Source organism: Lithobates pipiens, unplaced genomic scaffold, assembly GCF_037356315.1.
Source record: "Lithobates pipiens isolate NorthernLeopardFrog02 unplaced genomic scaffold, aLitPip1_a1.2 Scaffold_8, whole genome shotgun sequence".
Classification (NCBI taxonomy): domain Eukaryota; kingdom Metazoa; phylum Chordata; class Amphibia; order Anura; family Ranidae; genus Lithobates; species Lithobates pipiens.
In genome coordinates, this window is record NW_027507903.1 from 486,519,121 (window position 1) to 486,543,660 (window position 24,540).

The window sequence follows — 24,540 nt, forward strand, 5'->3', positions numbered from 1 at the left end:
CAATCAGTGCCAAACAATAATGCATGCCAATCAGTGATGCCCATTGTGGGCACTGATTGGCATCCATTATGGGCACTGATTGGCATCCATTGTGCTGACTGGCATCCCTGGTGGTCTAGGGAGGATTACCTTTTCCCTGGTGGTCTGGTGGCGTCCCTGGTGGTCCAGTGTGGGCATCCTCGGGGGGGGGCTGTGCTGATAATGGATCAGCACAGACCCCCCCTGTCAGAGGAGCAGCCAATCGGCTCTCCTCTACTCGCGTCTGACAGACGCGAGTGAGGAAAAGCCGATCACCGGCTCTTCCCATTTACACTGTGATCAGCCGTGATTGGACACGGCTGATCACGTGGTAAAGAGTCTCAGTCGGAGACTCTTTACCGAGATAGTAGTTGCCGGGTGTCAGACAACAACGATCGCCGCGATGCGCGCCCCCGGAGCAGCGGCTCATAATCCTGATCACGTCATATGACGTCCGATCAGGATTATGAAACCACTTTGCCACCGTCAATTGCCTATAGGGCGGGAGGCAAGTGGTTAAAGTGCCCCCTTTAAAGAGCAATTCTCGTTACATTAATGTAAAGGGGCACTGTGATGTAAAAGGCACTGCCCTGTAATGTAAAGGGGGGCTGTGATGTAAAGGGGAACTGAGGACACTGATATAAAGGAGGGACTGTGGAGAGGGGTTCAGACTCTGTGAATAGCCCCTGCTCCAAACCCCTCATTCCCTGGGGAAATTGGCCGGTCCCTGGTGCCAAAATGGTTGGAGACTGCTGTGTGTAGTTGATTTTATAGTTGTTAGACAATATCTGCTAAATGTATGCATTTCGCTATACTTTGTAACATCTGTTTACATAATGATCTCTCTGCTACTTTTGTAGCTAAGAGTGCAAATATTTATATCTTCAGAGTTTGAGCTGCTTGCATTCCAGCTACCAAGAGACTTTTCTGGACATTCTTTATTTTTTAGCCGAGCAATGGAAGCTTTGAATCCGGAATTGACAAAATTATTATTATTATACAGGATTTATATAGCGCCAACAGTTTACACAGCACTTTACAATATAAAAGGGAGACAATACATTTATAATACAATAAAATACAAGAGGATTAAGAAGGCCCTGCTCACAAGAGCTTACAATCTAATAGGGTGGGGCAGGTGGTACAAAAGATTGTAACTGTGGGGAATGAACTGATGGAAGAGGTAAAAAATTAGTTGGAGACAAGATAGTCTTTCCTGAAGAGATGAGTTTTCAGGGATCGCCTGAAGGTAGCAAGAGTAGGGGATAGCCTGACAGGTTGAGGTAGCGAGTTCCAGAGGATGGGAGAGGCTCTGGAGAAATCCTGGAGACAAGCATGGGAGGAGGAGACAAGAGAGCTTGAGAGTAGGAGGTCTTGAGAAGAGGATGATTTGGGTGATATTTAGAGAGAATATTGGTAATGTAGCTCGGGCAGAGTTGTGAATGGCTTTGTATGTTGTGGTTAGTATTTTGAATTGAATTCGCTAGATGATTGGGAGCCAGTGTAGGGATTGGAGGAGAGGGTTGGCAGACACTGAGCGGTGGGTAAGGTGTATAAGTCTGGCAGCAGCATTCATGATAGACTGAAGAGGTGATAGCCTATGGAGAGGCAGGCCAATGAGAATGGAGTTTCAATAGCCAAGGCGATAGATAACAAGGGAGTGAATGAGGAGTTTGGTGGTTTCATTTGTTAAAAAGGTGCGAATTTTAGAGAGGTTACAATGGTGAATTCTAAAAATGCTCAGTGCTTCCAGGTTCATTCACTAAAGATATGACGAGTAAATGGATTTTTGCTTGTCAGTCTCCACTCTGCCCACCATGGCCAGCCCGAGCCCCTAGAATGGCAGTGAAACCAAAGATGCACAGTAGGGGTGGTCAGCACATTTAAGGGTGTGTTGAAGTGATCGGGTGGCTTTAGCAGCAGGGAGTAACTATTCAACCAATGAATGCAGCTTAAGGACAGATTTTTAATTATAAAAGGTGGATTTTTTTGAGAAATTACACTGTTGCTGTATATCATATTATGTCAGTAATGTATTTATGCAAACTTGTAAATCCACTAAAAAGTGCACATTAAGAAGGCTCCATGGACACTGGCTTAAAAATCGCTGCTTTTGTGTTTTGCCAGTAGAAGCAGCTCAATGTTATCCTATGTGTCCATGCACTTTAGGAGGATTACAGGCATATTTTAAGCTCAACGTTTAGAGGCAGGAAAAAATACCCTTCTGGTTTGTGTTTTTGACTGGAGTGTTCTGTAAAAAAAAAGGCTAAAGGTGCTTAAATATATGTACAAAAATGCTCTGTAAGAGTGTTTTTTTTTTCAGCCAAGGGAACTGGTGTTTTTTAAACCCAGTGCGCATGGAGCCTAAGTATTCCCAGAACACCATGCTGCCTACAGGCCAAGGGATTTTGCACAGCTGTGTGGCATAGAATATTGAAGCGACGCCATCTGCATGTCTTATTGTCTTACCATGCTGCAATGCCTTAACCCTATATGTTATGACTGTACCATACAGATCCATTGTAGTTTTATCCTCAGCAGTCAGAGGATGTGGACGTCCTTAGATAACAATAAAAACATTCATAGTTTGCCAGGCTCTACACTACTAATGTGTACTGTTGCAACGCTGACCAGTACTCTGATGGCTCTGTGTGCATTCTTCAGGTTAATTGCATTGCAGTCCTTGGTGTGCTCATTCTACTGTTATGTGGCACCACAGTCCGTGCACCTCTCTGAAGTTCCCGATACCTCTGCATGATCTCGCTGTAATTTGGGGAGTTACTCTTCAGGGTCAATTTGTGGGGTTTGCGCTGGTGTTGGTGGGTAGAGAAGAAGCCAGACTCCTCTGGGGTGGGGACTGCATGTTCCAAATTGCTAGCAGCACCTCTGTCAAGCGATGGGTACCTGCTGAAAACACCAAATGGATAAAAAGTGACCTGCATGGAGTTAGCATGTTCTCCCTGTGCTTGTATGGGTTTCCTTCAACACTCCAATACATGCTCATAGGTTAATTGGCTCCTTTCTAAATTTACTCTAGCATGTGTATGTATGAATGAGAGTTAGGGACCTTGTAAGCTCCTTGAGGGCACAGACTGATGGGAATGTACTGTATTTAAAAAATGGTGCGAAAGTTTGAGTGCTATATAAAAAGGCCTGTAATAAATAATGGATGGATAAATTATTTATATTAATTAACTCCTTGGTGTCAGCTGTACGCAAATATGCAGCCTCCCGATGCCTGGTCCATAGTGCTGAGGGGCCACATATTTGCATTAACTGCCCCCAATACACCTGTGCCGAGAGCACGTGCCTGGCACTGTTACCATCGCTTTACTGAAAGTTTTCGGACCACGTGACAGCCAATCACGGCGGTCACCTGATCTTAAGCCGTGCCCCCTCCCTGCGTCATAAACCTCCTAAAGTGAAAGCCCTAACTGGATGACATATAGTTTGCTCTATGCACTGTTTACCATAATCAAATTGTTATTTTTTTAAATCAAATACTTATTTTCACTTTTTTCAACCTTTGTTATATCTCAGTTCTGTTGATCTCCTTCAGCCCCTATGCAGCCACTTCCTGTCTACATGCACTCCAGCTCTGGTTGGCCACTTCCTGTCTACACACACTCCAGCTCTGGCTGGCCACTTCCTGTCTACATGCACTCCAGCTCTGGCTGGCCACTTCCTGTCTACATGTACTCCAGCTCTGGCCGGCCACTTCCTGTCTACATGCACTCCAGCTCTGGCCGGCCACTTCCTGTCTACATGCACTCCAGCGCTGGCTGGCCACTTCCTGTCTACATGCACTCCAGCTCTGGCCGGCCACTTCCTGTCTATATGCACTCCAGCTCTGGCTGGCCACTTCCTGTCTACATGTACTCCAGCTCTGGCTGGTCACTTCCTGTCTACATGTACTCCAGCTCTGGCTGGTCACTTCCTGTCTACATGCACTCCAGCTCTGGCCGGCCACTTCCTGTCTACATGCACTCCAGCTCTGGCCAGCCACTTCCTGTCTATATGCACTCCAGCTCTGGCTGGCCACTTCCTGTCTACATGTACTCCAGCTCTGGCTGGTCACTTCCTGTCTACATGCACTCCAGCTCTGGCCGGCCACTTCCTGTCTACATGCACTCCAGCTCTGGCTGGCCACTTCCTGTCTACATGTACTCCAGCTCTGGCCGGCCACTTCCTGTCTACATGCACTCCAGCTCTGGCCGGTCACTTCCTGACTACATGCACTCCAGCTCTGGCTGGCCACTTCCTGACTACATGCACTCCAGCTCTGGCTGGCCACTTCCTGTCTACATGCACTCCAGCTCTGGCCGGCCACTTCCTGTCTACATGCACTCCAGCTCTGGCCGGTCACTTCCTGACTACATACACTCCAGCTCTGGCTGGCCACTTCCTGTCTACATGCACTCCAGCTCTGGCCGGCCACTTCCTGCCTACATGCACTCCAGCTCTGGCTGGTCACTTCCTGACTACATGCACTCCAGCTCTGGCTGGTCACTTCCTGACTACATGCACTCCAGCTCTGGCTGGCCACTTCCTGTCTACATGTACTCCAGCTTTAGCTGTATGGCATTTCTCACAGATGGTAACAACAGTGGACCATGCCTGTGTAATGTCAGTTGAATTGGCCACTTGTAGTCTCTACCGGATCAGTAACAGGGTGACACATGAGCAGGATTAGGAGACAGAGTGTTGTCACCCTATAACAGAAATTGCCTGAATGAGGGCCTTTGTGGCAGGATCATTGGCAATATTGTAATGACAGGTGCAGATCAAAAAAAAATTAAAATAACTTTTGAATTGACATCTACAGCTGTCAAAACGTATATTCAATTTTAGTGAGGTTTTCTTTTAATCTAATGAGTTCATGCTATTTGTATATGCACATTTCTCAGGCTCTTTTGATTTACTTCTCTCTCTGGTTGCTCTTCAGCACTCAGTGCGGAGAGCATGTGAGAAAGAGAGGACTGCAAACTTGAAAAAGCAGTGACATTTTTGTTCGGCACTCGAGGGACAACTATTGGGGATACGCCATTAATCTGTGTATTACAATCAGCTAACACTCTGTCAAGTTATATAAGCAATTCCCCTTATCATTCTATATCTCCTGGACTAAATGAATTCAGTCTGTTTGGCTGTCTTTCCCCTTTGTCCCTGTCTCTGCGTGTCTTCTATCTCTTTTCCTGTCTGCATTGTCATTGTCATTTTGTATTGTAGGCCTTTGCATAATGGAATATTTTATCAGATTCTAGAGATCAATTTTACATTACGGAATAAATAGTTGTTTTTAGTTCCTTCAGCACATAATATTTGAATAATTAATATTTACCACTTGCAACTGGCAGCTTTCCCTGCTTTGTTTTCTACAGCTGTGAAAAAATCTCAACAGTAGAGAGACCAGATTACACAGACTGCAGAATGAGAAGGGACAGATACAACTTCCTTAGCACAGAAGGGACTGTCTGGATTTGTCAGTTCTACACAGGTTGCTTAAAGCCTAAAGCTAGCCATACACTGTTAGTTTTATTTTTTTTATGATTCCCCTATGCACACAAACAAACCCCCCCTCCCCCATTTGATATTGTAATCTGACAGCAGCACCCGCCTCCAAGGTACTCCTTGGATTTTGGGCCCCTCTATGTGGCTAGGTTTTGAAAAAGTCTCACGCATGTGGTATCCTCATCCTCAGGAGGCATAGCAGAATGTGTTTTGTGGTGTAATTCTAAGTATGCCTATGCTGTGTGTGAGACATAACTTGTTAAAATTATAACTGTGTGGGAAAAAAACAAACATATATTTAATTCTTTTCATTTTGCAAAAAATTTTGACAAAAATGTACAACCTCGCAAAAATTTGCCATGCCTCTTACTAAATACCATGTACTGTTTGCTTTTCAAAAATAGTTCATTTGGGGGGTATTTGTACTGTTATGGCATTTTTGAGCCTCAAGAAATTAGATAGACCGTCAATACATATATACCATAGCTTGTAGACTCTTTAGTTTTCACACACACTAAATAATATACACTGATTTGGGTTATTTATTTATTTTTTAACAGAAAAGTGATTTGGGTTACTTTTACCAAAGAAATATAGCAGAATAAGTTTTGGTCTACGTTTATGAAGAAAGATTATTTACAAAATGCTATAACAGGAAAAGGAAGAAAGAAACAGAAAATTGTATTTTTTAAAAAAATGTCTGTCTTTCTTTAGCAAAAAAATAAAAACCCAATGCTGATCACATGCACCCTCCCAAGAAAAATAAACTCTCTGAAAAACTAAACTGAGCATGTGCAGAGTGACTCCAATGGCTCTGTCTTATCAGGAGATGGATTGGGGACAGTGGCAATAGGGGAGAATCAGAGAAAGCCGGGGTCAAAAAGTCTTTTTACAGCCTTTTTACACAATGCACAGGATTAACCCCTTAGGTTCCACAGTGAGTATAACGAGCATGCTTTACTGCATACTCAGACTGATTTTTACTGTTGTGGCTTTAATAATACTTTAAACTTTGCTAATCTTGCTAAACTTGTGGGGTTTGAAAAGTTTCCTGCGCTACTTTGGTCTGACTTGGTGAGATTTCAGCCTTTGTTCAGGCTCCTAAATAGCATCCAAGTCGGATCAAGTCAGAAGGAAGTCACAGGGCAAAGTGGTAAGGACTTTGTCCTTGCAGCAGTGTGAACTGAGCATGAAGGTCAGATGCAGGTCACTATGCGGGTTATTTACGAAAGGTAAATCCACTTTGCACTGCAAGTGCACTTGGAAGTGCAGTCGCTCTAAATCTAAGGAGTAGATCTGAAATGAGGGGAAGCTCTGCTGATTTTATCATCCAATCATGTGCAAGCTAAAATGCTATTTTTAATTTTCCTTGCATGTCCCCCTCGGATCTACAGCAACTTTACTTCCAAGTGCACTTTCAGTGCAAAGTGAATTTGCCTTTAGTAAATAACCCCCTATGTGTTACAAGGCAGAGCAGAGGCACTCTGGGGAAATAAGTGCAACCTCATAAAACTGAGTCATTTTTTAGGGCAGAGTATATAACAGGTAGGCAGTAGGAACTAGAGCAACTTCAAATGGCTTATACCAACCAATTTGGTCCACTCACCATTTGTACCCAGGAGGTGGAAGTATGTTCCCTTGTGAGTCCGTAGGAGGCGCTCTTCCTTGGCTCCGTATATGTAAAGCACATGCTTCCCTCTCGTCCCTCCGAACCCCGCTGCAACGGGCAAACTTACTCCATGTGTTCTCCTCCATTCGGGAGGGTGCAGGGATGGAGTCTTGGGGTCTGGGGCTGGCTGGGGCCGCGGTTACCTGTCTCCACACAGCACTATCATATGGTCGGTCCGGCCGCAGCGGAAGGAGAGGGGGCAGCCGGCTGACCTCTAGCCAAGTCAGGTAGCCCAGGGTGTGAGAAGTGGACTGCTCCATCTTTAGAGGGCTCCTCAGTCTTCTCAGCAGCTCCAATTTTGCATCACTGTAAGGAAGGCTCTGGAGTAATATCCGATGGTTTCCACGGGGCGCAAAGCCAGGGGAGTGAACTGGGGGATCGGGTAGCAAGGGTACAGGGTGGGGGGAGGGAATTACTGCTGTTGACATGTCTGTAAACCTGGAAAGACCTGAAACAGAAATCACGCTTTAAAATCAGGTCCAACCTGACCAATTTGATTTATACTAAGAGTGATAAAGAGGGACAGTAAAGCCCAATCATTGTGCAACACTACATAACAAGCATGGCCTGCATCTATATTACTCAAACATGGCTGCCCCCATGTCTAAATATATATACAAACTACACACACAAAATTAGATTTGTGCACCCTGATAAGATTATTTAAGCCCCAATAACCCTATACAGAGGGGAAATATGGAGGCTGCCATTGCTGACCTCCTTCTTCTAGTTTTCTGGCCTCAATGTTCTGACATAGAACTAGTATGCAGCTAGAGGAATCAGAGCAAAGTTATAACCTTTATCTACTTCCAGATCAGTGATTTAATAGGTATAGAAGCCTGTGGATCAATATAACAGGCAAGTCATTTCACAGGCCGAGTTGCAGATTGAAAACATCCGCTAAAGCTACAGCACCATCATCTGGCAGAAGGGGAATACTGCAGCCTGCAAGCATGATAGGAAAACAGCTTAGGGCCCATTCACACTTCTGTATGTGGAAACGTGCATTGCTACAAAGCATCTGCTCTATGTGCCGTGAACGTCATTGTGAACTACACTCCAATGCATTGTATAGTTAAGTAAAATACACCACAACGCTTATACTGTGCATTGTGGTGCACTGCATTTTGAAAGAAATGTTATGTTTTTAAAACAGTGTGGTGTGTTGGCATCCCATTCACACATGCATTGTGGCAAGGCGCGCTAAGACGCGTATTGCCACAACGCATGGCAATGTACCAGCTCTATGGGCAGTGCCAATCATTGTGAATTGCACCCCGACACATTGTATAGTAATGCTCAACAACACAACAGCACCACACAAGGCATATACCTTGCTTTGTTAAAAAAAAAAAGGGTCATGCATGCTTTTTCATCCACACAATATTAAACAGGTGTCATGCTGTGCCCTAACCCATGTGCAATAAAGCACCGCAAATGAATGCTTAAGTGCAAATGGGCCCTCAAATATTTTAGGGTATGTACATGACTTGGTTGAAATCGACATTTGGATTCAAATTATCTAGCTAGGATTATCCCTACTTGATATGAAAAATATTATTTATTAATAAACTATGCAAAGAAAAAATAAACTTTTTTAATCAAATACTCTTTTTAATTTTTTGTTACAAAAATATATAAACAAATATAACAAATTAGTCCATATCATATCATAAAGTAAAAGAATCTAATAAAAAACAAAAAAACAAAAACATTAACCAATCATACTTTGTACCTCTCAGAGTGACTTAACATATAATGAATATAACATACTAGAATTTTAAATACACTCTGCACTCTGAACAGCCTGAATTCCCCCAGTGTACAGTCGGACATTCCGACGACAAAATCCGTCAGATTTTTTTCGACGGATTTTGGCCCAAACTTGTCTTGCATACACACGGTTGCACAAAGTTGTCGGAAAATCTGATCGCTCAGAACGAGGTGATGTAAACCGCGTACGACAGGACTATAAAGAGGCCAGTAGCCAATAGCCTTCGTCTCGTAATTTATTCTGAGCATGCATGGCACTTTTTCATTGGAATTGTCTACACACGATCGGAATTTAAACGATCAGATTTTGTCAGAAAAAATAACTTTATGTGTCGGAAATTCCAATGGAAAAAGTCAGCTGGAGCCCACACACGATCGGATTTTCCGACAACACTATCCGATCGCACATTTTCTGTCGGAAAGTCCGACCGCGTGTACAGGGCATTAGTCATCAAATTGTGGCCATTTCCTCCAAACAGCCAATAATTATCTTTCTTTTACTCCCTCTATGCCTCTCTCTTCTACCACTACTCCTTACTCCTATCTATCTCCTCTACTCGCACTCCTCTCTACTAGAAAGACCATCATATAATTAATTAGTAGGTTTTATCCAGTGTAACCATATTTTATTAAATCTTTGGGGTGTACCTCTATGTTTGTATGTTAATTTTTCTCTTTTAAAGTATATAATTATGTTTCTCTTGTTTATGGGTTGGGGAGTCAATAGATGTCCATTTTTGTAGAATAACTTTACATGCTAAATATAGGGATCTTATCCACATAATTTGCATTTCCAGTTGGGCGTCCTTATTATCTCAGTTGAGCATACGAAGTTTAAGGTTATAAATACTTTTTCGCAATACCAATAAAGCTTTGGACATCGCCAGAGCATATGGATAAGGGAACCATTGAATAGAGAGCACCGTAGACATAGTGGTGTTATTTATTTTCCACAAGCATAAAGTTTTTGTGGAGTGTAATGAGCCCTATGTATAATAAAAAGCTGAGAGAGATGTCCTAGGAAGTGTTTCAAGAGCACGTGTCCAGTGCTTCTCATCCAAACCCTCTATATCGTCTTTCCGCCGAACATAGCTATTTTTGTGTTTTTTCAGTATTCTCCAGTATTTGTAAATTAGCATAAAGATCTCCTATTAATCCTCTTTTCATACATGCAGCCGAGGTTGCCTTTGTTAATATTTTAGAATGTCCATACTGTAGTTGACTTTTTGAAAAAAGAAACTAAAGGGGTTCTAACCTTTCCCTACTGTAGCCAAAACTTTTTAAAAAGTTATAGTTTAAGATATACTTTAAATCTAGGGCTGCATGCGCCCCATGTACAGAAACAAGGCAAGTGGAAATGCTGTGCTATACCCCATAGCAACCACTGAGAGAGGTGTTAGGGTAGATGACTATCACAGTGTATGAAGTTTTTGGATTAGGAACAGATAGAAGTTACAGATAAACTCACCAGTCTAGTAGAGGTGACTCCACATAGTTTGAAGGCAATGTGTACGTGTGTGTTTGCTATCCATGGCAACAGCTCGGGGAGGGGAGGTGTATGTGTGCTCACAAATCTGTGCTCAGTGTGTGGTCAGGGTAACATAACAATGAATGGACTGCTTTTTATACCAACCACACACTCCTTATTTGTCTATTCATTTTTCCAGATCTGGGATATTCAAAAAGCGGGAGCATAAATGCAATCTACAGTATATTATGACCTATACCACAATATTATTTACCAGAATCATGTAAAATAGTGAGTTTGAGGGGCAAATTTATAAAGGGAAAGATTGGCAAATTGTGAATGATTGGTTAATGTCACATTCCCTGCCTGATAAGTAAAAAAAAAGTATGCAAACCCCAAACTTTTTTTTAATTTTGGATAGAGAGGAGATGGAGCTAGAACCCTTTGTCAGGTTGTCATTGCCTGGATCCCTGTTGGGTTGATTCACTACTGCGAACACGCCTGAGCTCAGCCTTACAAACCATACACAAAGTTCAACAAGCCATCGCAGCATGTTCTCCCACTAGAATGACCAGGAAGAACTGGATCTGTTTCAACCAAGCCATCTATCTATGAAGACCTCAGACAGTGAGGCAGAGGGAGATGAGTCTCTTTACCCTTGTAATGCCTTTTGGTCAAGGCAATGATGGGTGCATTTACATGAATAGAACCTGTAGAGTAGGGGGTCTCAAACTGGCGGCCCTCCAGCTGTTACAAAACTACAAGTCCCATGAGGCATTGCAAGGCTGACTGTTACAAGCATGACTCCCACAGGCAGAGGCATGATGGGACTTGTAGTTTTGCAAAGCAAGAAGAAGTTCTGTAAGCACCTTGGGCTCTATTTTTCTCTAGTGTGACTTGTCATGTGACTTGGACACCATTGATTTCAATGGTACCCATTCCAATCTATGCAACTTAAAGTTGCAGCGACTCTGGGAAGGTCCCTGCACTACTTTGGTGTGACTTTTGATGCAGCTTTGGTCCAGAGACTGTAAAGTTGCTTTGGGGCTGCACTCAGAATTGTATCAGGGTAGCATTCTAAAGTTGCACTCTAAATTGTGCGACTTTGAGGTCGCAATAGTGGAGATGTAGCCTTAGAGACAGTGTTCTATTTTTCCCCATTCCTAAGGGAACTAGGGAGCATCATTTTGGATGAGTGGAGCAAGGTTGTGAGATATAACTCCCTTCTGAGCAAACATGTCACTTTTCCTTGGAAGATGCAGTGAATAGCATGAAGTTGGCCTGGGCTCTTGTGGCCATGGCGAAAAGGATAAAAATGTGGTTGGAGAATGTGGACGCAGTATTTAAGAGCGTTTTCAGAAACTCTGTAGTTCAGGAGCCGGAGTTTGTGTCGGTTTCCATGGTGAGGCCCCAAGTTGACATCATCTGTTTAGTGGCGCGGGTTATGCTCTCGTCAGTTACGGCAAGTGATTGCTATGGCTGGGGCCTGGGCTTGCTGATCCCGCCTCTAACAGGCGTAATATAGCATTCCCTTTGAAGGAGCTTCATCTTTGGCAATCTGGATACTACCGCAACCCGGGCCCCAGTTGGTAAGTTGGGGGCCTGTCTCAGGACCAGCGACTGATAGGCCGGAAAACGGCAGTCTAGAGAACGAAGTTCGGAGCATGCGAGAGACGCACATTTTTTATAGACCAGGTCGGGATTTTAGGAAAAGCATGTGCGGAGACCAGATTTCCCCTCAGAAGTATGCTAAAGTTTGAACTTGGGTATTCAAGAAGCTACTAAGTTTGGGCTTCAGACTTTTGGGACGTCAACATGGTCTTTTTTGGGACATCCATGGTTTATCAGAAGTCCTCCTCATCTTGGATTAATTTCAATAGATTTTACCTCACTCTGAGATAAAGGAAGCATAAGCATATACACTGCCGTGCCAGTCTTTGAATGCGAGAGATTTCAGGGCAGGTACTCGCCCCTCTTTATGGTCATGAAGAGGAACAGCTTGCGAAGGCCGGTTTTGGACCTTGCGCACCTGAGACAATTTTCAGCAAGGGAGAAGTTCAAGGTGGAAACATTTTGCCTAATTCATAGGTGGTCCAGCCAGGTGACTGGCTTGTTTCCAATAGTCCTAAGATGCGTACTTTCATGTGCCCATTGTAGAAGACCTACGTAATTTCCTTCAGTTCGCTGTAGGTCAAGACCATCTCCAGCCATACAGACTTTTAACATCACCCTGTGTATTTTTCTGGGTCTTATTGATTGTTATGGTCTTTATTAAAGAAAGGAGCATACACCTGCATAGTTACGTGGATGTCCTTTTCCTACTGTCCCAAAACAAAGGGTAGGTGCTGGAGACCAGAGCACAGGACTTTTCAATACTCTTGGCCCTGTCTGCTTCCCACCTGCATGCCTTTCAGTGTCGAAAATAATTGGTACTATAGTGTCTACGGTTCCGAGGGTCAAGTGGAAGCTGGAGAAGGCAGCCCTTCCAGAAGGGGTTTCTCAAGCAGTGGAAGTCAGGAAGCAGTATTCAGGTCATCTACATAACCTCAGTCATGAGAATGAGTCCCCTGGTGGCTGCAATAGAGAACCTGGCTCATTTGCCATTCCATTGCCCCATTTCCTGGTTCACAATCATATCCAATGCTAGCAATATGGAACAAGGGGGCTTGCTGCTTGCTGGGGATAACTTAAATAATAAAGTAATGTGACATATGATGCAACGCGTTGGGTGGAGCCAGTGATGTTTACTCGTTCGGCGCCTTCTGTGAACACAGCGAGCAGGGAAGCTTGTGTGGGGAATGCCTCCTTTCCAGCTGATTGTTTGAAAGCGCTACTTGTCGGACAGGTTATGTGAGTGTAATCGGTGTGGTTGGAGCACACAGAATTTGTAATCATTGCGCAATGAAAGTTTTCTCTATTTAGTGCCAAGATCTGGGATATTACGATTGGATCGGATCTGGGATAATACGATTGTGACCAATAGTGTTGCTGGAAAGAGTTTTTTCCTGAATGAGACGATTGCAAGTGACACTATCTGGAGATATCAGTGTAACTTTTTGATCTATTTAAATTTGAAACTGCACACAAATATGGATGAAGTGACTATTATATACATTATCTGTGACTATAAATTTTTCTTGGGTGTAGTATATTGCTATGGTGTTTTCTACAGATATATTATTTATTTATGGTCACTAATTAATATTCCGCACACAGCACATTTCTAGAGCTGCTCTCATAGGAGTAATTTTTATTTTTTTTGCTATTTTGCACACTTATGGGATTGTTTTTTGGAAGTTATTTGCCGTTTAGCAGGCGGGTTGAATGATAAGTAAGCACATTTGCACTTTAATTGGATGTGAAGTTTGCCATTCAGTTAGTGCGGTGGGGGGTTTTTCCTCCAGAAGATATTAGTGATTGCACATATTTTTGTAATTTTTGCACAGTACTTGCACATAATTTGCATTATTTGCACAGCACCTTTGCACCTTGATATTTGTTTACATACTTTTAGCACATTATATTGCATATTTGCACAGCGATTAACAAAGCTTGATACTTTGTTATAGTAGCCTCAGATAGTGTAGGCTTATAGTCTGTGGGCAGACATTGAATTAGAAAGTTGACCAGAGCGCACCATTAGATATAACATTGATTTTAAAGTGACAGAACGCTGACATGGTTGCAGCCTAGTCATTTAGGTTTTTTCTATTCATTTTTGTAATCTATCTCTACATATTTGTAATATCAGCGCTAAGGTTTATTTACATTTAAGGCAGGATGGACTGTCAATTTCACAAGATTGTGTTGAACATTCTGAGGCTACGAGCAGCCTTCTGCACTCTGCAGGCCTTTCACCATATAATGAAGGGAACATCAGTGCTCTTAGGTTAGTCAACACTACGGTGGTCTCCTACATTAAAAGACAAGGGGGACTCATAGCCTGTCCTCTATTACAGGAAGCGGAGCCAATTATGTCTTGGGCTCAGAAGAATCAAGCCTACATCTCAGTGGCTTATGTCCCAAGAGTCCAAAATATTTTAGCAGACTTTCTTTCTAGACTCCAATTGGACAATAAAGAATGGTCTCTACATGTGGAGGTTTTCAGGCACAGGTGCCCTGATGGATCATTGGAAATACGGTAGGACCTGTGCATTTCCTCCAGTCCTAGTCAACCTTGGGTTTCTACGAAGACTCCAAACAGAGGTTGTGGAGGTAGTGGCCGTGATGCCTTAGTAGCCAATTAGGCCATGATTCCCCTTGCTAGCAAGGTTCAGCGTCTGAAAACCAGTGCATCTTCTCCTCAGGCCAGACCTTCTGCCACTGGGTGCAATTCTACATCCATGTCCAGCACGGTTGCACCTGAAGGCCTGGTTCTTAAGATTGGAAGTCATCGGCTGTTTCTCTAAAGTCATCTACCCCCCCTTGAATACTAGAAGAATGAACGCAAACAACGTTTATGGGATAATCTGGTCAAAGTTGCTTCAAATACATGTCTGCTGCTGGCAGATCATGTTGTGACCTAGAAGTTCTAAATATTCTAGACTTCCTCCAGTCGGATTTAGATCTGGCTCTATCGGTCACTTCCCTTGGAGTTCAAGTGTCAGCTTTATCGGCCTTCACAGGTGTATCTTCAATTCTTCAAGAGAGTAGCTAGGCTCAGACCTTGGAGTAAGCAGAGGTTTTCCAAAATGGAGTGTGCCTCTTGTTCTCAACTCCCCCTCAGGAATTGGAGTGGAGTGTTCAAGGGCTGTCTCCGTTAAAGGTCTCTCTGCCAAGTTTGTCCTTTTCCTGGCTATCAGGTCAGCATAAAAAGCCTTAGAGATTGGATTCACTGGTCATGGAGAACTTTTTATTACATTCTTTCAAGTTCCAGCAGTGCTGTTACCTATGCTTGACTCAATTCCCAAGGGTGCATGAGTCTTTTATGGAAGCCAAGAAATTGGTTCTAACTTGTGTCCTTTACACCTAGACATCTGAGAGGGCGTGCTGTGGGTTAGTTGGTTAAAGAGCATGTCTAGAAGACAGGGAATCCGGAGTTAACTCACAGCAGTGCCTTCCTTCAGTTCTAGGAATCCCTTAGATATTGCGAAGTTATATCTACAAAGCTACAACTTTCTTCAGGCTTCAGAACGCCTGTTCATTCTTTTGCCAGAAAGGACAGAGAAACGTGCTTCATCTAGGATGATTGTGGCACGGATTGCCTAGACAATCCAACAGGCTCACAGAGCCAAGGGCTTGGCTCCTTTGGAGGTAGTGTCTGCTCACTCGACCAGGAGTGGGTCTACATCTTGGGCAGCTTCGCAGCATGTGGTTCCCAAAGTAGTCTGTAGGGCGGCCTTGTGGTCCTCAATCAATATGTTTATGGCACGTTATTGTGTAGAGTCTGCTTCCTAATTCTCTGTTTATTTTGGCTTGCAGGTCCTGTCTGCGGACAGTACAAATTAAAGCCTTTGGGTTAGCATTACCCACCCATTGGGTGTATGGCGAGTTAGTTCGCATACATATGCTGTCATGGAGTCAGTCAGGAAAACTGAACATTTCCTATCAAATACTAACTGTAATTTCCCTTTCCTGATGGACTCCATGGCAGCAGGAGTCCCCCCCCCCCCCCCCCCTGTCTTGTGGAGGCTAGTTACAGAACACTGCCTCTAGCTCAGAGCAAAGATTTATGGGAGTGGGGTCATATAGGGGAGGAGTGGAGGCAGGATTAACCCATACCATGGAGTCCATCCGGAAAAGAAACTTACAGTAAGTATTTGGGTACACACTATTAGTTTTTTTTTCTTGTACAAAGGTTTTTATTGAATATACAATACACAAATAGTAGTGGACACATCACGTAATAATATCTGCGTAAATATCAGGTATACAAAGAATATGGTAGTTTTGGACACATTAATGTGCACACCTTCCTGAAGGTGCAGTGGCGGTCACCCTCGACCTACAGATCTTGATAGCATGCCTGACTACACTTGGGTGCGCTTTTAGCTTTCAGAGCCATTTTTGGTATATTGGTGGTGAAAGGTGTAAAACAAAACATTTTAAAAGAGATTACAATAAGGCTAGGTAACATATTCTCCTATGCAATAAAAGCGTTTGCTCACCGTGTGTCCAGTCCCAACAGGAACTGGCCTGTGGGTCGAGAAGTCAGAAGAGAAGAATATAAAAAAGATGCATGAAAAGAGGGAAAGCTGAGAGATAAGTGGAGGGAATGGTGCAGGGGAAGAAAAAGGAGTAAGGGAGGGTCCCGGAGTGGGGGGAGTGGAGACATCCTAGAGTGAGAGTAGCGCTGGGTCAAATCAGGAAGGGTGGATATGCATCACCCAAGGTTGCCATGTCCGGAGGAATTTATCATGTGTATCCGACAACACGGCTGTCAACTTCTCGTTAAGCATGATATAATTTACATGGTTTTTGACTGCTTCGAAGCTGAGAGCCGGGGTTTTCCAGGCTTTTGCTATGGCCAATTCAACTGCAGTAAAAATTGGCATTCTGGTCTTAGTAATTCCGTAACTGGTTTCCCTAGCAGGGCCTCATATAGATCCCTCTTAATGCTAGTGTTAAAAAGGTTACGAAGAAGTGTATATATTCAGATCCACAGTCTGCATACCCTGGGGCACTTCCACCAAATGTGTGCCATTGTACCCTCTTAAGCACACCAACGGAAACATGAGGAGGAATAGGATGAACTAAAACTCGCCAATCTAGCTGGAGTGTAGTACCACCTATATAGCACTTTATAAGCATTTTCCAGATATAATACCTTCTTGGAGCATATGGACAATGCAGCAGTCATGATCTGCCAGTACTCTGGGTCCAATCGTTTCTCCAAGTCTGCCTCCCACTGGAGATGATATGGTTTCAACAGTGTTTTTTTGGAGTCTATTATTGCTGCATATATTAAAGAGATTAAACCTGAGGACTGGGGCCGCAATCTGAATATACTTTCAAAAATGTTAAGGGGGTTGGTCGAGATTTAATGAGTTGTTGAAAAAAATTTTGGATTTGCATGTATCTATAGTGCTCTCTTAGGGGGATGTCATGGGAGGATAGTAAGGATGTGAATGGGATAATCTTAGTGGAGGTAAACATGGAGTGGATATCCACAAATCCGTTCTCGGACCACCATGTAAATTGCAACGGGTTATTGCAGCCTGGTGGAAATAGTGGGCAGTGAAGAAGATGGAGTAGATGGAGATGTGGGGAGATCAGGCTCACAGAATACTTAATTGAGTTCCACAACTGGAGTGAATGGGCCAGAAATGGGCTGATATTTGGATGATGGGCTCTGGGGAGCCAAGGGAGGGAGGCCAGTGGTATCGGTGGGAGTCCTCTAGATCAATGGTGGCCCAAAACGGCATTTGTTGTTTCTCATGGAGATGTGATAGTGGGGCAGTAGCTGCCACCATTAATCCTGCGAACATACAGAATCTGTTTTTTGAACCTGGGTCTCGTAGAACCCCATATAAACTGCATAATTTTACGCTGATGTATATGTATAATGTAATGTATAATGAACATGGACCAGTAATACCCTCAAATAGTAAAGTAACTTTGGGAGGTAGGTCATGCGGATAGTTGATATCCTTCCAAACCAGGACAATGGAAAGGGCAGACCAGGAGGTAAGCATAGCTGCCAGCTTCCCAAAAAGTAAAGGGAAGTTGGCATGGTATAGGCCTGAGTATTTTGGGGTAAGCTTGATCTCCAGGTAGGGGAGTGAGTTTAGCCATTGAAAGGAGAATGCAGACCTTAAGGCTTCCAACTCAGGGGGCGAGAGGTTGATCGACATGGCTTTAGATTTAGCAGTATTGACAGCTAGGCCCGAAAACATAGCAAAGGTGTTTAAAAGAGATAGCAGATTAGGGAGGGTGAGTCTAGTAATGGTGAGTTGAATATCGACCGCGAATAAGGACAATTTGTGGGAGATACCCACTATTTCCACCCCTGCTATATCTGGATGGGATCGGATAGCCTCCGCCAAGGGTTCCAATGCCAAGATGAATAGAAGCGGGCAAAGTGGGAAACCATGTCGGGTTCCTCTTTTAATAGGGAAGGTAGGCGACTCAAATTCATAGTATTTCACTTTGGCCTGAGGGGCATCATAAATGACTGAAACCCTGCTCATAAAGGACGTGCCAAACCCAAAGTGATTTAGTACCTGTATAAGGTAAGGTCAGGACAATGTCAAAGGCCTTATTAATGTCCAGTGACAAGAACATTGTTTCTAGGGACCTATTGTGGACGACATGTTGTATTTGAAGGAGACATCGGATAGCGTCGCTGGCTTGTCTCCGTGGGACGAAGCCCACCTGATCCTTTTTTATTAGACGTGGGAGAAAGGAATTGAGGAGATTTGCCAAGATCAAGGTCAGGATTTTCATATCTATATTGATTAGGGAGATTGGTCTGAAATTAGCCCAGGAGGAATGGTCCTTGTCTGGTTTGGGGATCATTACGATATTAGCAGTCAGCAGGTTTGGGGTGAAGGGATGACCTTCTTTAACTGAGTTATACATAGTTGTCAGGTAGGGGGCAATGGCGTCTGCCAGTTTCCGATAATAAAGAGCTCTGAAGCCATCAGGGCCCGGCCTTTTGCCTACCTTCAACTCCTTGATACATTGAAGGACTTCCGAGACCTGTATGTCCCGGTCCATAAGGGACGCATGGGTTTCGGATAGCGAGAGTAAAGATAGTTTCATCAGGAAGGCATTGAGACCTTGGGTGGAAGAATGGTCGGGGGCTGAATAGAGTTTAGTAAGACAGTGTCTGAATTCATCCAGAACTCGTTGTGGGTTACCCGTAAGGATGTTGTGGCAGGTGCGCAAAGTAATGGGGGTAAATTTTGGGGTAAAGGTGCGCAGTCTATTGGCTAACATAGCATTGGCTTTATCATCAGTCAAGCATAGATCTAGATCTGTGCAGGCTTTGTCTAGAAGTTTGCAGTTGTCAGGGGTAGGGGATTGTTTGAAGGTCACTGATAAGGCCTCCAGGTGTTCCAAGTCTTGGCCAATTGTGCTTGCTCTCTTTTGCATTTGGACCCAATGCGGATGACGTGGCCCCGAAGGACTGCCTTATAAGCCTCCCACAGTGTAACCAGGGATGAAACTGACCCTGCATTGAGTTTAAAATATTCCACAGAAGTTTTGTGGATATCTTTAAGGATCTCTTTGAAAGAGAGGAGAGAATCATTCATGATCCATGGGGAGTGTTACTCCTATTCGTTTTTTTTTCATTCAACCTCACGGCTTGAACAAAAAAACTGCAAGGCTCTGGTCGGAGACACTGTACTAACCATGCAAGGTTAGTTCAGTGATCTCCCCAGATGAGCTGATGGGGTTTGACAGGGGGAAAGCCCCCCAACAAAACACTCCGAACAACGCTCTCTGCCATTGGGTGAGATTGCTGATCGGGAGTCGGTCGGATGCTAGTTTTTCAGCATGCCCAGCTAGTTTCTGTCGGACAGACCGAAATACACAGGGAAAGAATGTTGGCCGTTTTTTTTTTTTGAACCAGCAAATGTCTACCGACATTCTACCTGTGTGTATAACAACTTTAAAAGACAAGTATGAGAATTTTTTTTTTAAAAGCACACTTACCTAGGTGGCGGCATCATCAGTCAGATGCTGTAATTGTCTCCTGCCGACACAAATACTGAGAACTGAGTGAACTAACACCGCTGATCACTTGGTCCTCAGAGCTCCCTCAGCAGAGAGCTGGAGTTTTGGGCTGTGGAGGGGGAGGGAGCAGCCAGCTCAGGCTCTCAGTGGCTCGCTTAGAGGCTGAGCTGGGTGCTGGTCCATGCATGTGGGCGGATCTCGACCATATTGTCACGATCTTTGCTGAGCCTGGACTGGTGTGTCGTCAGATTAGGCGTTCTGTAAGATTTTATAACGGAAGTGATGCAAGGATACAGTGAGAAGGCGGAAAGGTATCCCTGCGTGCATAGAGAAGTAGGCCCCGCCCACACGCTGATATTCCAGCTCTGTGGAGTTAATAACAACTGCTGCAAGGGTGAAAGTTGCACCGGTAGCCCACCTCCTCCATCTATAGAACTCATACTATTCTTTCCCAGAATGCAACCTATTTTGTGACTGGAGGACAAGCGGGTGTTCCGTCAGATTAGGTGACCCGTCAAATCTGGTAACAGAAGTGAGGTTCCGTCGCCACCCTCTTGGTACACCCACACTCGTCCGCAGTAAGGCTACAGCTAGAAGTCAGCAAGCAGACATCTTTTTACACCCACCTGAGTCTTGCATTTCACACTTATTTTTACCAGTAAACTGAGCTTATATAGTGAGATAAAGTATTTTGAAATCCATCAAATATATGTCAAAGAAAAATTTCTAAAACATTAGCAGCGCTAGTGCAAAAATAGCAAGTATTTAAAACTATCAATGAACTTAAACAAAGTATCAAATGATGATCCACTCAGTGAAAGTCCATTAAGAAAAGGCATTTTTTTAGAAATTTTTCTTTGACATATATTTGATGCATTTCGTTTTAGTATAGCAGCTGCTGACCATTGTTTTATCAATATTTTTTCTGTGTGCGCTGAGGGAGGGATACTGAACATAGTTTTTTTTTATCTCTCATTCTTTGATATTAGTATTTTGAAATCCATCTGACTGTTTTGATGCTGAATTTTAAAAGCAATTTGTGCTGATCTCACAGATTTGCTAATGTGACAGAGCACCGTTGCTTTGAAAATTCTACTTCAGACGTATTTCAAAATACTGAATTTCACTATACAAGCTCAGTTTACTGTTAAAAATAAGTGTGAAATGCAAGACTCCGGTGGGTGTAAAAAGATATCCGCAGGCCACCTTCTCACTGTATCCTTACTGCGGCCGACTTCAGGGTGTACCAAGAAGGCCATGACAGAACGTCACTACCTTTACAAAATCTGACAGGTCGCCTAATTTGACGAAACTCCGGCACTGTAACATCAGCTGACAGTGGGCTTCAGCCCGCTGTTCGCTGAAAACGTGTCACTGGAGTGCAGAATGAACTGCACTTCTGTGATCTACAGAAGTACAGCCAAATGAGCTTTGTACTTCTCCTTTAAGCTGGGTACACATTATACAAATTTTGTTAAATTTCCTTTAGATTTACTTTCAACTGTGTAATGCAGCCTTTCTCAACCTTTTCAACTCAGAGGAACCCTTGAAATAGTTCTCCAGTCTTGGGGAACCCCTGCTGAAAATTAGAAAGCTACAACTCATGATACATTAGTGTGATGGTCAGTGGGAAGAATGGTCCTTACACTTGTGGTCATTGGGAAGAATTACCTCATTACAGATAGCTAAAAAGATCAATGGTGTTGGTGGGAACTAATTCGAGAGGCAGAAATGGCCCAATGCTGAAGGAACCCCTATCAACCTCTGGAGGAACCCTAGTTGAGAATCACTGGTGTAGTGCAAGGGCCCGCCTGATTGCATATAATTTGAAAGTGTTTAGGTTTGACCTCATATTATATGGTGTTGGTAAATCTAATGGAAAGTTGTGCAAGAAAATTGTATAGTGTGTAGCCAGTTTTGTCCACTTACCTACTAGGCACTTTCACACCCTTCCTGCCCAGGCCAATTTTTAGCTTTCAGTGCTGTCAATTGCGCTGTTATGCAACACTGTACCCAAAAAAATGTTTAATCTTTTTTTTTTTGCAACATTTAATCACCACTGGCTTTTTTATATTTTGCTAAACAAAACAAAAAAAATACCAGGATGTCCTACGATGGCCTCCTGGCAAAGTGCGGCCGCACTGTAGCCGTAGTTCGGCTATAGCACGGTCACAAAGGGGTTAAAGTGGTTGTAAACCCTCACATATACCAAGTAAAGTGACTGGCCTTGGGTGAAACACAGAGATTAAACAAATCCTCCTACATAAGTTGCCACAGTTTATCTGCAGTATTCTCTTCTCTACAGTCACTTCCATTCAGAATCCGTATCCAAGAACATCAGATTAATAATTTTTTCTTCATAGCAGAAAAAGGTAGAACTCTGCAACAAAGACTGGTAACACTCTGATGGTTCTTCACCTGCTTCACCTGCAGATCAGAGCTGGAGGATAACTGGATGCAAGGTTAGACAAGCCTGGTCGAAAACAGGCATAGACAGCAGGTAGAGCATCGTCAGGGTACAAGCAGATGTTGGCAACATTGAATTAGGCATATAAACAGGAGACAAAGCAAATCCAGAGATAGGCCAAGGTCAGGGCAGAAAGCGTTCAAGCAAGGTCAAGGCAAGCTGGGTCAATAACAGGAATCAATACAGCAACAGAGATAAAAGCTGAAGATCAGATAGCAGTGGCTGATAGAACTGCTGCAGTTTAAATCATGTAATTGGCACCAACATTAGCGACTGGAATACAGTCGCATTTGCGCATTGGTTATGCACAGGCAAACGGGCACCCGCGCACCTGTAGATGTCTAGAAGCTTCAGCTGTACTACTGCCCGACAGTTGGAGTGTTCTAAGAAGCTCTTCAATAAAGTTGCATCAAGCCCCGGTTCACACCGTTGGGGCTTTGAATTTGTATTGCTTTAGCTGAGTTGGTGCGTACCACATTCAGAATGCCTGCTGCTGAGGTCGCTACATCCTCTGTTTCTTCCCTGGGCGTCAGGAAAGTCCCACAGACTGCTTTTTCCTTTCCAATTCATCCCTTAATGGATAAATTGTTGTATGAGGATTGGGGACATCCCGATAAACTGTTTGCTCCTCCTAAAAGGTTTTCTATGCATTATCCCCTGGAGGAAAGTTTCACCAAGAAATGGGGGGTCCCATCTGTCGATGTGGCTGTTTCTTGCGTGAATAAAAACCTGACCTGTCCTTTGGATAATGCTCAGGTATTTAAAGATCCAACTGATAAGAAGCTGGAAACATTATTAAAAGCCTCCTTTTCCATGACTGGCGCTGTAGTGCACCTTACAGCCGCAGCCGTGGGGTTGTGTCAGTTCCTCAAGGAACAGGTTAAGCAGCTGCTTAGCCTCCTTCCCAGTGAAGAAGTGGAGAATTATGCAGAAATACCTCAAATTCTGTGTTTCATGATTGATGCGATTTTGGATTCTGTCCAACAAGCATTTCGTTTGTCTCTCCTGTTGGTACATATGCGAAGGGCCTTATGGCTAAAGAATTGGGCAGCTGAGCTATCATGCAAGAAACATTTGACTGGGTTACCATTTAAAGGGGAACGTTTGTTTGGAGAAGAATTAGACAAATTCGTCCAAAAAATTTCAGGGGGTAAATCTACTCTCCTTCCAGTCAAAAGGAGCAAGCGTCCATCATTTAGGTGTTCTCTCTCTCCCGGAGCATCAAGCTCTAAGCAGTGGCGATGGCCTTCTCAACCCTCCTCTACAGGAAAGGCTCAAGGCCGGGCCCAGGGGCAGAAAAAGACTTGGGGGCGAAAGCCTGCCAAGCAGAGCCCAAAAGCTTCCTTGTGAAGGGGCGCCCCTGCTCAGCCGAGTGGGGGGAAGGCTCCTGCAGTTTGCGGAAGCCTGGCGGGAAGAGATCCAGGACAAGTGGGTGATCTCTTCGGTATCTCTGGGCTACAAGCTAGAGTTTCATGAGATTCCACCTTCTCGCTTTCTAAGGTCAAGGATCCCCAGGGACCCAGTAAAGCAAAAACCGCTTTTTCTGGCCTTCGATCACTTACTATCCCAGGGGGTGATAGTAGAAGTGGACCCAAAAGAACAGGGTTCAGGGTTTTACTCGAATCTCTTCACCGTCCCAAAGCCAAACAGAAGTGTCAGACCTATCCTGGATCTGAACCGGTTTTTATGCATCCGGTCCTTTCCGAATGCAGTCAATTCACACTGTGGTCTCCTCCCTGCAAGGGGGAGAGTTTATGGCATCAATAGACATCAAGGATGCATATCTCCATGTGCCAATTTTTCCCGCACACCAAAAGTATCTAAGGTTCGCAGTAGAGCGGCGCCATTTTCAATTTGTGGCCTTTGCGTTCAGGCTCGCTACGGCTCCTCGAGTCTTCACAAAGATTCTAGACCCTCTCTTGGCAAACCTAAGAGCTCAGGGTACAGCCGTCATGGCTTATCTAGACGATTTGCTTCTCATGGAAAAAACAGTAGCGCTCCTGAACCACAGTG

General features: G+C 43.9%; 1 protein-coding gene across 2 annotated transcripts; it reads right to left on the minus strand.

Annotated features, from left to right (window-relative positions):
* Positions 1-572: 572 nt before the first annotated feature.
* TEX52 (testis expressed 52) lies at positions 573-10,516 on the minus strand. Of its 2 annotated transcripts, none has more exons than XM_077468976.1 (3): positions 10,440-10,516; positions 7,136-7,646; positions 573-2,922 (listed from the first exon to the last, which is right to left on the minus strand). In XM_077468976.1, exons 2-3 carry the CDS (start codon positions 7,624-7,626, stop codon positions 2,679-2,681), a joined length of 735 nt encoding a protein of 244 aa, XP_077325102.1. In that variant the 5' UTR covers positions 7,627-7,646; positions 10,440-10,516; the 3' UTR covers positions 573-2,678. The 2 variants fall into 2 exon arrangements, with proteins under 2 accessions (XP_077325102.1, XP_077325101.1); XM_077468975.1 differs by having other exon boundaries at positions 573-2,925.
* Positions 10,517-24,540: the final 14,024 nt, after the last annotated feature.